This window comes from Pygocentrus nattereri, chromosome 21 (assembly GCF_015220715.1).
Source record: "Pygocentrus nattereri isolate fPygNat1 chromosome 21, fPygNat1.pri, whole genome shotgun sequence".
Lineage (NCBI taxonomy): Eukaryota > Metazoa > Chordata > Actinopteri > Characiformes > Serrasalmidae > Pygocentrus > Pygocentrus nattereri.
In genome coordinates this window covers 18,266,195-18,277,471 of record NC_051231.1, presented here as the reverse complement: position 1 = coordinate 18,277,471, position 11,277 = coordinate 18,266,195, and the positions used below count along the sequence as shown (strand labels likewise).

Sequence of the window (11,277 nt, the reverse complement as noted above, 5' to 3'; positions counted from 1 at the left end):
TGGTTCTGTAAGTGGGGACCACAGACCACTTCTCAGTACCTATGCTTTCTGGCTGATGTTTTGGTCACTTTTGAACGTTGGTGGTGCTTTCACACTCGTGGTAGCATGAGACGGACTCTACAACCCACACAAGTGGCTCAGGTAGTGCAGCACATCCAGGATGGCACAACTTAGTAAGGCATGGCCATGCATTAGGATCTCGTTCCCATGCTTTCCTAAGTCATGGCCACGTGTTATTTTTATTTACACAGGATTTCACCAGCGGAGCGCCGTATAAAAATGAAATGTCAATGGTATTATACCAAATGGCAAATTTAAAATCAGAATTGAATGTAAATTTTCAATTTTAACATTGCATATATGAGCAGAAAATAGGTCCGTGCATCTCTGTTCATTTGATTTTAACCTTAAAATCCAGTATTGAAAACTGGGAAATGGGTCAGTTCTTGTTTTGGTTTACAGTTTCACCAGCTAATCATAAAACCAAAAAATAAACAGACAGAAATAGAATAAATGGTCATATTTTATTCATCCACACTTAAAAATTATCGTCACGTTAAGCAGAAATAGAGCGCAGAAGTCGCAGAAGCTCAGAAAACAGGCCTGTCGCCACAGCGGATCATCTGCCTCCATCTTGCCCTATCCATTGCCTCCTCTACTTTCACACCATCTCCATGTCCACCTTCACTACATCCATAAACCTTCTCTGAGGTCTACCTCTTCTCCTTCTACCCGGCAGCTCCATCTCCAACATTCTTTGCCCAATATATCCACTATTCCTCCTCAACACATGTCCAAACCATCTCAACCTGGCCTCTCTGGCTTTATCTCCGAACTGCTCCACCTTCACTGTCCCTCTGATCTGCTCATTTCTAATCTTGTCCAGTCTTGTCACTCCCAACGAAAATCTCAGCATCTTTATCTCCGCCACCTCCAGTTCAGCCTCCTGTCTTTTAGACAGAGCCACAGTCTCCAAACCATACATCATAGCAGGACGCACTACTGTCTTGTAAACCTTCCCTTTCACTCTTGCTGCTATCCTTCTGTCACACATCAGCCCTGACATCCGTCTCCACCCACTCCATCCCGCCTGCATCCTCTTCTTCACCTCTTTTCTACGCTGTCCATTGCTCTGGATGGTTGACCCAAGATATTTGTCATCCACCTTTACGACCTCTACTCCTTGCATCTTCACCTTTCCACCTATCCACCCTCTCATTCACACACATGTATTCCGTCTTGTCTCTACTGACCTTCATTCCTCTCCTCTCCAGTGCAAACCTCCACCTCTCCAGATTCTCTTCCACCTGCTCTCTACTCTCACCACAGATTACAATGTCATCTGCAAACATCATGGTCCATGGAGCCTCCTGCCTGACCTCATCTGTCAACCTTTCCATCACTATTGCAAACAAGAAGGGGCTCAAAGCTGATCCCTGATGTAACCCTACCTTCACCTTGAAACCATTTGGCACTCCAACTGCACACCTCACCACTGTCTCACTATCCTCATACATGTCCTGCACCACCCTAACATACTTTTCAGCTACACCAGACTTCCTCATACAGTACCACAGTTCCTCTCTTGGCACCCTATCATATGCCTTCTCTAGATCCACAAAGACACAATGTAGCTCCTTCTGACCTTCTCTGTACTTCTCTACCAACACTCTCAATGCATGTGGTACTCTTTCTGGGCAAGAAACCAAACTGCTGCTCACTGATCTGGACCTCTCGCCTTAGCCTTGCTTCAACAACTTTTTCCCAAACCTTCATGGTGTGGCTCATCAAATTTATACCTCTGTAGTTACTGCAGCTCTGCACATCACCCTTGTTCTTAAAAATGGGGACCAATACATTGCTTCTCCACTCATCAGGCATCCTCTCACTCTCCAGGATTTTGTTAAACAACCTGGTTAAAAAGTCCACTGCCTTCTCTCCTAAACATCTCCATACCTCCACAGGTATGTCATCTGGACCAACTGCCTTTCCATTCTTCATCCTTTTTAAAGCTGCCCTCACTTCCACCTTACTAATTCTCTGCACTTCCTAATCCTCCTCCTTCAGCTTCCACCATGTAATCTTTGGCTCTGTCTTCACTCTCTTCCTCTTCTTTGTTTCTAACCTCATTCTACAGACAACCACTCTATGCTGCCTTGCTACACTTTCCCCTGGCACCACTTTACAATCTCCAGTCTCCTTTAGGTGGCATCTCTGGCTAAGGATATAATCCACCTGTGTGCACCTCCCTCCACTCTTGTATGTCACCTTGTGTTCTTCCCTCTTCTGAAAATACGTGTTCACCACAGCCATTTCCATTCTCTTTGCAAAATCTACAACCATCTGAACTTCTGCATTTCTGTCTTTCACACCATACATACCCAGCACCTCTTCATCCCCTCTGTTCCCTTCATCAACATGTCCATTGAAGTCTGCACCAATCACCAATCTCTCCTCTCTAGGGACACCATCTACCACTTCATCCATCTTACTCCAAAATTCCTCTTTCTCCTGACAACTGACAACCAACCTGTGGTGCATATGAACTGACCACATTCAAAATCACACCATCAACCTCCAACTTCAGGCTCATGATCCTGTCTGACACTCTCTTTACATCCAGAACACTTTTCACAAGCTGTTCCTTTAGGATTATCCCTACTCCATTTCTCTTCCTCTCTACACCATGATAGAACAGTTTGAATCCACCTCCAATGTTCCTGGCCTTGCTTCCTTTCCGTCTGGTCTCCTGGACACACAGAATATCTACCTTCCTTGTCTCCATCATGTCTGCAAGCTCTCTGCCTTTACCAGTCATTGTCCCTATGTTCAGAGTCCCTACCCTAACCTCCACACTCCTGCCTTTCCTTCTCTCTCGCTGCCGTCTAACCCGCCTTCCTCCTCTCCTCTCTAATGGTCTTCGACCTACAGTAGTCCAATTTCCACCGGCACCCTGCTGGTCAACAGCACCGGAGGCGGTCGTTGTTAATCCGGGCCTCGACCGATCCGGTATGGCAATCATATTTGTGATCCGCATGATAGTTTTGGCACAAGTTTTACGCCGGATGCCCTTCCTGACGCAACCCTCACCATTTATCAGCGGGACCGGCAACCGAAATGTTAATAAGAGCCGTTTTGTCCTTCCAGCAATATTGAAACAACATTGGGAAGCACATTCTATGTCCGTTTTACCATCTTGGCTGTATGTCTCAGTGTGTGCTGATATGCTGATAGAGGCTAAAAATAGAAACGCAAACTCAGACTCACTTTGCTCTGCGTTAACCTTTAGCTCAGCTGAAGCCGCTTTTCTTGTATCTCAGGAAACGTCTCCGCGACTTTCTTGTAAAATGTTTCTCAGTGTTTGACTTTTTATAAAGTTGAAGTCACTTCTCATCAGCCAGCTTCTCGTTCGAATTGTCCCGTTCCACCTTAAATGGTGCCTGAGGCGCCAGATTGTACTGCTGCGCCATTTAAAGCGGGAGAATTCGAAAGAAACGGACATTTTTTCCGAGTTGCTGCAGATTAAACATATCAGGAAACCAGTGATTTATAAATGTGGATTCATGTTAAGTTCATTCATCTCCAAATGATCGATTCGTCGTTCTCTGTGTTGCTGTGTGATCAACAGTCTGCACGTCAGTCTTCAGCGTTAAAGGCTGGTGAATTAAATCTTAAATCAGCGGAGAGATGATTGAGGCCTGATTCTCACCCAAAGCTGGAGTCACTGATAAGGATTTTGAGGCTAAAGTGTTGCTGAAGATTAATAAAGACTCAATGTTATATCTGTACACACACCAATCAGACATATTACGAACACCTCCTTGTTTCTGCGCTCATTTTTAAACAGTGTCCACTCACTGTCCACTCTATTGTAAATGTAAAAAGAGAGATGACATCTCTTGCTATACAGTATGAGCTAATCATCCTCTAGTCCTTCATCAGTGGGCACAGAACACTGTCGGCTGGATATTTTTGGTTGGTGGACTAATCTCAGTCCAGCAGTGACACTGAGGTGTTTAAAAACTCCAGCAGCACTGCTGTGTCTGATCCACTCAGACCAGCGCAACACACACTAACACACCACCACCACGTCAGTGTTACTGCAGTGCTCAGAATGACTCACCACCCAAATAGTACCTGCTCTGGTAGGGTCCATGGGGGTCCTGACAACTGAAGAACAGGGTAAAAGGTACACAGCAAAAGCAGGAGTGTTAAAAAATTGGTGTTGGTGTTAAATGACTAGTGTTGGTGTTGTTTTAACTCTGGGCATACACAATATTACACTGTCCGTTGTTAGTTTAATTCAGAGTTGGTGAAAAATTTAGGTGTTAAGACCAATTAACTATCTACAGTGTAGAACGGAGCCACGCCCCCAAGCCTCGTTTTCATTTTCTTCAAACTGCATCGGCGCCGTTTTGCGAGGAGGAGAGTTCTCTCTGAAATAAGACTTGGGAGGAAGAAAATTCTCTCTATATATCAAAGGTAAGAGTCTTAAATGCAGGTTTTGCAGTAGAAACACTCTTAAATGACTACAAACAGCGGTTGGTGTGCAGTAGTTCTGTTTGTGTTAAGTATTAAGCGAATTGTTCCTGCTCGCCAGAGAGCCACTTTAAAACTAGCTAACTAGCTAGTTTGCTATCTCTCCCGCCTGTTGTCGAGAGACAGTCACTGTGGGTATGAGAATAGTTCAGTTGGAGCGACGCACACCCAACAACACACACATCCTACAGAGTTACACCAGTGCTGTGTACACTAAAATACATAGATTTATCATCAAGTCCACCTGAAACTGACGTTAGCGGTTTGGATAAATCCCAAATGCTAGGTTTCCGTCGTAGTGTACTGTGTTATGTAGCCTAGATCATGTACTGAGGGTTTCTACAACCAACTGAACTGGACATGTTTTATATGAAGTATTTTGTGTGTTTACAGACTTAAAAATGCACTGTCGTGTTTAGGGTATAAGAAGCGTGGGGGCGGCGGACGGACGAGAGAGCGCGGGGTCTCTGTGTGAGGTGGGGGGGGGGGGGTGGTTGTGTGTGTGAGGGGGGGTTGAGAGCAGTTGTAGACTGAAATACAGCTATATGTACTTTGTTTTCAGTGTGAAGATGCTGGTTCCTGTGGAGTATAAGGAAGTTCGCAAATGGGTTAGGGTGTCAAAGAAAGAAGATGTCTACGATTACTCAGAGTTCATTACAGAAAGTCAGTCATAAGACAGTCTTTTGAGTTGATGGCAAGTGTCACAATTGCGCGTATTTTCTTATTGTGTTTTTAGTTTTATTTTCTCATTATTTGTGTATAACTTGTATAACTGTGTTTTTCAGTTTTAACCAAATTTGGGTTACCAAAGGAAACCCATGTGGATTTGAAGGATTCGTCTGGCATTGATGTTGATTCAGACATCTTTGATGAACTTGTGAAGTCATCTCAAGTGTCTTTTGTGGTCTCCACTGAAGAGAGCTCTGGTAAGTAGCTTAAATATTAAATAAATTAAAGCATTGTGTATTTCGCTACATCATTCTTAAGGTGATGTCCTTATGGTGATGTCAGCTCATCTGCGAGCTGAGGTATCGGAGCCGCAAGCGCGCTAGCTCCACAGCAGTGCTGCAGCAGTTTGGAAAAGAGGTGAAGTCTGGCTTCACGTGTCGGAGGAAGCATGTGCTAGTCCTCGCCCTCCTAGTGTAAGGGGGTGGGTGGGGTAATTAGCTTCCTAAATTGGGAAGAAAAGGGGAATTTTTAAAAAATCAGCTCTACAACACATTGAATGGGAGTCTCTGTGCTGCACCACCTCTTCTGTGTTCAAAGATCTCATTTTAAATTAAAAAAAAAAAAATTTAATTGTCTCCAGTGTCATAAGTTTTTCTCTGACTCTTTCAATACAGTTTTGTGCATGTCCTCAGATGAGAGACAATCCTCTTCTGAATCCTCATTCTGCTCAGAAGAATCAGCTTCATCAGGTTCAACTCTAATTCTGGAATCCACAAAGGCACGGCGACGGCAGTTGATCGATGGACCAGTTGATCTCACTACAGCAAGAGATGTGAGTTTGAAGGTCAACATCACATTGTGGTATTCAATAGGGGTGGGTTTTTTTAGACCATTTGTCAGTATGCAATAAAAAGTTATTATTTTTCTGTGACACTCTTATGGGGATATATAAACAATGTGAATCTCAATTTTAAAGCATATGTAATTGTTGATGTTTCAGATAGTCAAAGTAGCGCTTCACTCAAAGCCAGGTGGTGACCAGATATTTCAGGAGTATCACAAAACAAGTGGCCTTTCTGATGGCACTAGAAGAAAGATGGTGAACATACTTGTAGCAGATATGGTGGAAGGCCATGGGTGAGTGAACAACACAGGATTGATTTTAACTGCATTTTATATCGGTCAGCATATTATCCTGCCCACTTTTATTAATGTTATTTCTCTGTTTTTTAATGAAGGAGGATCCCACCTGTAAATGTCCGCATTTCATATGCCCTTGGGATAATAACACTTTTCCCTCACTTAAAGGATTTGGATTCAGTAAATGGCTATGTAAGTATATTAGTGAACAAATATGCACATGTAGTTATTGCATGGTTGAGCTCTGATTCCTTTCAGGCTTTAAAAAAGAACTTTGCTTCACAGGAGCACTACTATGATCCTCAAAGTGGGTCCGGTTACCTGGCCTGGAGACTGAAAACAGTTCAGCGCAGCTCAGCAAGCGAGGGGAAGAGCGGAAGTACATCCAGTTACAAAGGTGGCCCGAAGACCCATCGTGAGATGCCTGTTTGTGGAGAGCAGTTATCTGGTGATGAATGCAAAGAGGCAATGTCCCTGATGAACCACTCACCTGACAAAACAGTGGTTAAGGACAAAATGAAAGCAACATTCAAGCACAGACAGAAACTTGTTCATGATCCAGAGAAGACTTCAGTCATCCTAGACCTCTTCCCTCGATTTCTAGATACAACTGGCTTGGTAATAATAATTTGTAAATTCCATCACATAATGTCAAAGTTAAAAAATGGTATTAAAACCTTGTATTTGATTTTCCTTTTGATTTCAGGTTGCCCAGGATTTCACTCTGCTGTTTGGAGAGGAAGTCTCAGGAAGATTCCTTGCGAAGTGGCCAACAATATTCAAGCCAAAGATAATTGCAGACTGCAAAACCATACCCTCTAATTCACATGTGGATGATCTTCTTGCATTAGCATTCCAAGAATCTGATCATGGTAATGTTATTCTTCATGAGTGTTGACATTTTGGGTAAATGGTTGAAATTAAAATGGAAAATGTTTGATGAACCCCACTAGGATGGCACAGTGACCTGGCATGTATCCTGTTGCTACTTCATCTCCTACCCCCAACATCAAAGGGCAAAAAAATGGGAAAGATCAGTGCATCTGAGGCTGAGGACCGCTTGGTGAAGTTCATGAGAGTAAGTGTTTTAGAAGTGATAAAAATTTTAAAAGTAAATGCTGTATACATTTGTGTTCAATAAAAGAAGTAGTGGCTCAGCAAGCTAAGGTGCCGACCATATGATTTGAGGATCAGCAGTTTGAATCATGCTGCTTTGTCTTATTAGCAGCTGTAGCCTAAGAGAAGCACAATTGTTGTTGCTTTCTTTAGGCAGGTAGTTATTGCACCCTCCAAGCATCACAACTAGTGTCCTGCTTGTTACCATAGAGATGTATTGGATGATGCATCAGAGCTGAGCAATTGGTGCTTTCTTCAGTATGTTTAGCTGCTTGGTGGTGATGCATAAGCAACAGACTTATCATACATGCTGAAAAAATAAAACATTATATTGGAGGAAGCCTGTCTTGCTTGTCTTCATTCTTGTTTAGAGAGTGTATGTGATAGTCCCTTATGTGTTGATTGGATAATTGGAATGACCAAATCAGATGAAAATTAAAGTCCTGTCTTTGTGTATATGTCTTCTTTTCTTTTAGGTAGGAATGAGCATGGTGGCCTTTCTTGAGAAAAGTGGATCAGCACAGCCCTATCTTCTGTGTGTTGGGGAAAAGAAGAACAGCATCCACAACTACTACATCATTCTGGACCAGAGAGCAGTTCCTTGTGAGGCCAAGACCGCTGTTGCAGCTTTTGACGAGCTCTTCAAGGCACACTTTGTGTTTGCTGTGTCCTATGATGAAGCCTTGAACAACTTCTTCACATTCATCCAAACCACAGTGTATGGCATTGATGTGGGTAAGGCTAAGGAGAGTCCAAGGGTCAAAGAAATTCGAGTGAGGCTTCTTCGACGTGACCTGTGAAGCCATTTATTTTGCTGAACAATGTGGACCTGTTTCGTCTGCAAAGTACACCAAAAAAACTGTTCATTGTTATTTCGCCATTTGAAGTTTGAGCATGGTTTATGTCCAGGACGTTCGTTGCGTTTAAAATGTGGAGAACCTGGGTGCTCATCTGGTTTTTGCACTTATTATGGTTTTAAAAAGCACTTGTTACGAGTACATACAGTGCCTGTTTCTGATACAGTTGACCATTTAGAGGTTCATGACAATATTGTAGCTTGTGGTTCGCAATCAGTAAATGAGGTGCGTCCTGTCACAGTACAGCCTGCTATTGAAAAGAAGCATTTGTTGGATATGTGTAGCTCTGTTGTTGCTCAGGTGCAAGCATCTGGAATTCCTGAAGGCACGGTACAATGTTTGGTTGGTTCAATGGAGGAGCTTGTAAATGACATCCATGCACAAGCAAAGGAAGCTGTGATAAAATGCCTTTCTGTTGATTTACCTAAACAAGCGCTGGATAAAGTTGAGGATTGTTTTGATCAGCTTGAAAATCCATTCTCATTCATGAACACTGAAACTAAGAGACAGAGGTACTTTGAGCAAAAGTGGAATATAGTTGAACCTGTAGAGCCTATTCTTGGTGTCCGTTTTGATGTACGTAAAAACAAAACTGGTACTTAAAGCCAGGTTCCAGTCAATGATACATTCACATATGTACCTATATTAGGAACTCTGAAGTCAATGTTTAGTAACAAGGAGCTGTGTCAAAGTTTTCAGCAAGTAAAACTGCAAGAAGAGGGTATCTATAAAGACATCAATGATGGGTCATACTTTAAAAAACATTGTTTGTTTTCAAAGCAAGAACATGCTTTTCAGATCCAGCTGTATTACGATGACTTTGAAACGGCTAATCCATTAGGCTCGAAGAAGGGCATACACAAACTTGGCTGCATATATTTCATTTTAAGAAATTTGCCACCTAAGCTTAATTCTGTGCTGATGAATATTCACCTTGTTACCCTCTTTCACTCAGAAGACTTGAAGAAATATGGGTTTGATCCAATTCTAAAGCCACTTGTTGATGATTTGAGAATTTTGGAGACTGAAGGAGTCCAGGTGCCTTTTTCAACTGCACCACTGAAAGGATCTGTTATTCAGGTTACTGGTGACAATTTGGCATTACATGGAATATTTGGTTTTGTTGAGTCTTTCAGTGCAGCTTATTCCTGCCGGTTTTGTTTAACTGATAAGACAGAATTGCAGTCAGTCTTCTGCGAAGATCATACAGGGTTGGTTTTTCGCACAAAAGAACTTCATTCAGAACATTGTAATACCCTTCTACAAAATCCATCTGTAGCATCAACCTTTGGTGTCAAAAGAACTTGTTTGCTCAATTCATTGCAGTTTTTTCATGTATCTGATAACTATGCTGTAGATATAATGCATGATTTACTAGAAGGAGTTGCACAGTATGAGTTGAAGCTTCTGTTTCAGTACTTGGTAAAAAAATTCATAACTCTGAACAATTTGTCTGAAAGGATTCAAAGTTTCAATTATGGATACATAGAGAGAAAAAACAGACCAAGCATGTTGAAAATGGATGATGGTCGCAAAGATCTTGGACTTAATGCTATTCAGACTTGGTGTCTTTTGCGTAACACTCCCTTAATATTTGGAGATGTAATTGACAGAAACGATTGCTACTGGATTTTGATTCTCTATTTGATACAGATTGTGAATCTTGTATTTTCACCAGTTGTAAGTGATGGTATGACTTGCTACTTGAAGCATTTAATAGCTGACCATCATAAATTGTTTAAGTCTCTGTATCCAGAACAAAACCTGATTCCAAAGCATCATCTAATGATTCACTATCCAAGATGTATTAGGAGAATTGGACCACTCATTCATATGTGGTGCATGAGATTTGAAGGGAAACACAACTTTTTCAAAAAATCTGTTAAAAACTTCAAAAACATCACAAAATCACTTGTTAAGAAACATCAGAGTCAGCTGGCATTTCACTGGGAAAATTTTAGTTTTAGAAGATTTCAGTTTGGTCCAATTAAAAGTGTTGTGCTTGACTATTTAGAGGGCAGTGAAATTTTAAGTGATGTATTAAATGTGTCTGGTTACATCTCTACTACTTGCTGGGTGAAAAATTATGGAACAGAGTATCAGATTGGCATGTTTGTTTGCAGTGATGTCAAAAATGAAATGCCTGTTTTCAGAAAGATTATCAATATAATTGTTAAAGATGAGCAAGCGTTCCTTCTAACAACAAATGTCATTACAGTGCGTTTTGATGAGCACATGAATGCCTTCTGTATTGAAGAGACAACAGATTTGTTTACAGTGATTTGTATTGATGATTTGAAGTACTACAGACCTTATGATGGCCAATTTTCTTACAGCATGGATGACCATATGTATATTGTACCTTACTGCAACTTTATGTGAAACGCCATCAGTTCAGCACATCAGTGCAGTTCATGTTTGAAGATGATGAAATAAGTTAACATTTTAAATAAAAGGTTCTTAATATACTTAGTTTTTGGGTTTTTTGTGTACAATCCAGAAATACTAGTTTAAAATCTACTCTAGTGTGGTTTTCTTTCTGTTAACTCCTGAAAGTGTTGAAATATATGATTTAAAGTTTTACTCTGGTGGAGTTATTTTTGCGTTTACACTCAAATGTGTTAAAATAGTAGAGTTAAAATTTAACACTACCAGAGCTATTTTTGTAACACCTACCCCAGTGTAGAGTAAATTCAACTACAGGCAGTGTTGATTTTTGACTATAGAGAGAGTTAAATTTACTCTGATTTAGTGTCAAAAAGGTAACACTAGTGTAAATGTTGTTTTAACACTGACGAGTGTGGACACATATACACACTTGTCCGGTGTTAAATTTAACACTCTCAGTGTTAATTTAACACTTGAAATTTTGCAGTGTATGCAGAGAAACAGATGGACTACAGTCTGTAACTGTAGAACTACAAAGTGCACCTATATAGTTGGTGGAGCTGATAAA

The 11,277-nt window shown here is 41.3% G+C and overlaps 1 protein-coding gene across 3 annotated transcripts; it reads left to right on the top strand.

The window, feature by feature from the left end:
* The first annotated feature begins 4,399 nt into the window (after positions 1 to 4,399).
* Positions 4,400 to 10,789, top strand: LOC119261911. Of its 3 annotated transcripts, none has more exons than XM_037532047.1 (9): positions 4,400 to 4,482; positions 5,325 to 5,465; positions 5,883 to 6,040; positions 6,209 to 6,345; positions 6,447 to 6,540; positions 6,634 to 6,966; positions 7,055 to 7,220; positions 7,302 to 7,426; positions 7,941 to 10,789. In XM_037532047.1, exons 3-9 carry the CDS (start codon positions 5,891 to 5,893, stop codon positions 8,262 to 8,264), a joined length of 1,329 nt encoding a protein of 442 aa, XP_037387944.1. In that variant the 5' UTR covers positions 4,400 to 4,482; positions 5,325 to 5,465; positions 5,883 to 5,890; the 3' UTR covers positions 8,265 to 10,789. The 3 variants fall into 3 exon arrangements, with proteins under 3 accessions (XP_037387944.1, XP_037387943.1, XP_037387942.1); XM_037532046.1 differs by lacking the exon at positions 4,400 to 4,482 and adding an exon at positions 5,092 to 5,202 and having other exon boundaries at positions 5,901 to 6,040; XM_037532045.1 differs by lacking the exon at positions 4,400 to 4,482 and adding an exon at positions 5,092 to 5,202.
* The last annotated feature ends 488 nt before the right edge of the window (positions 10,790 to 11,277 follow it).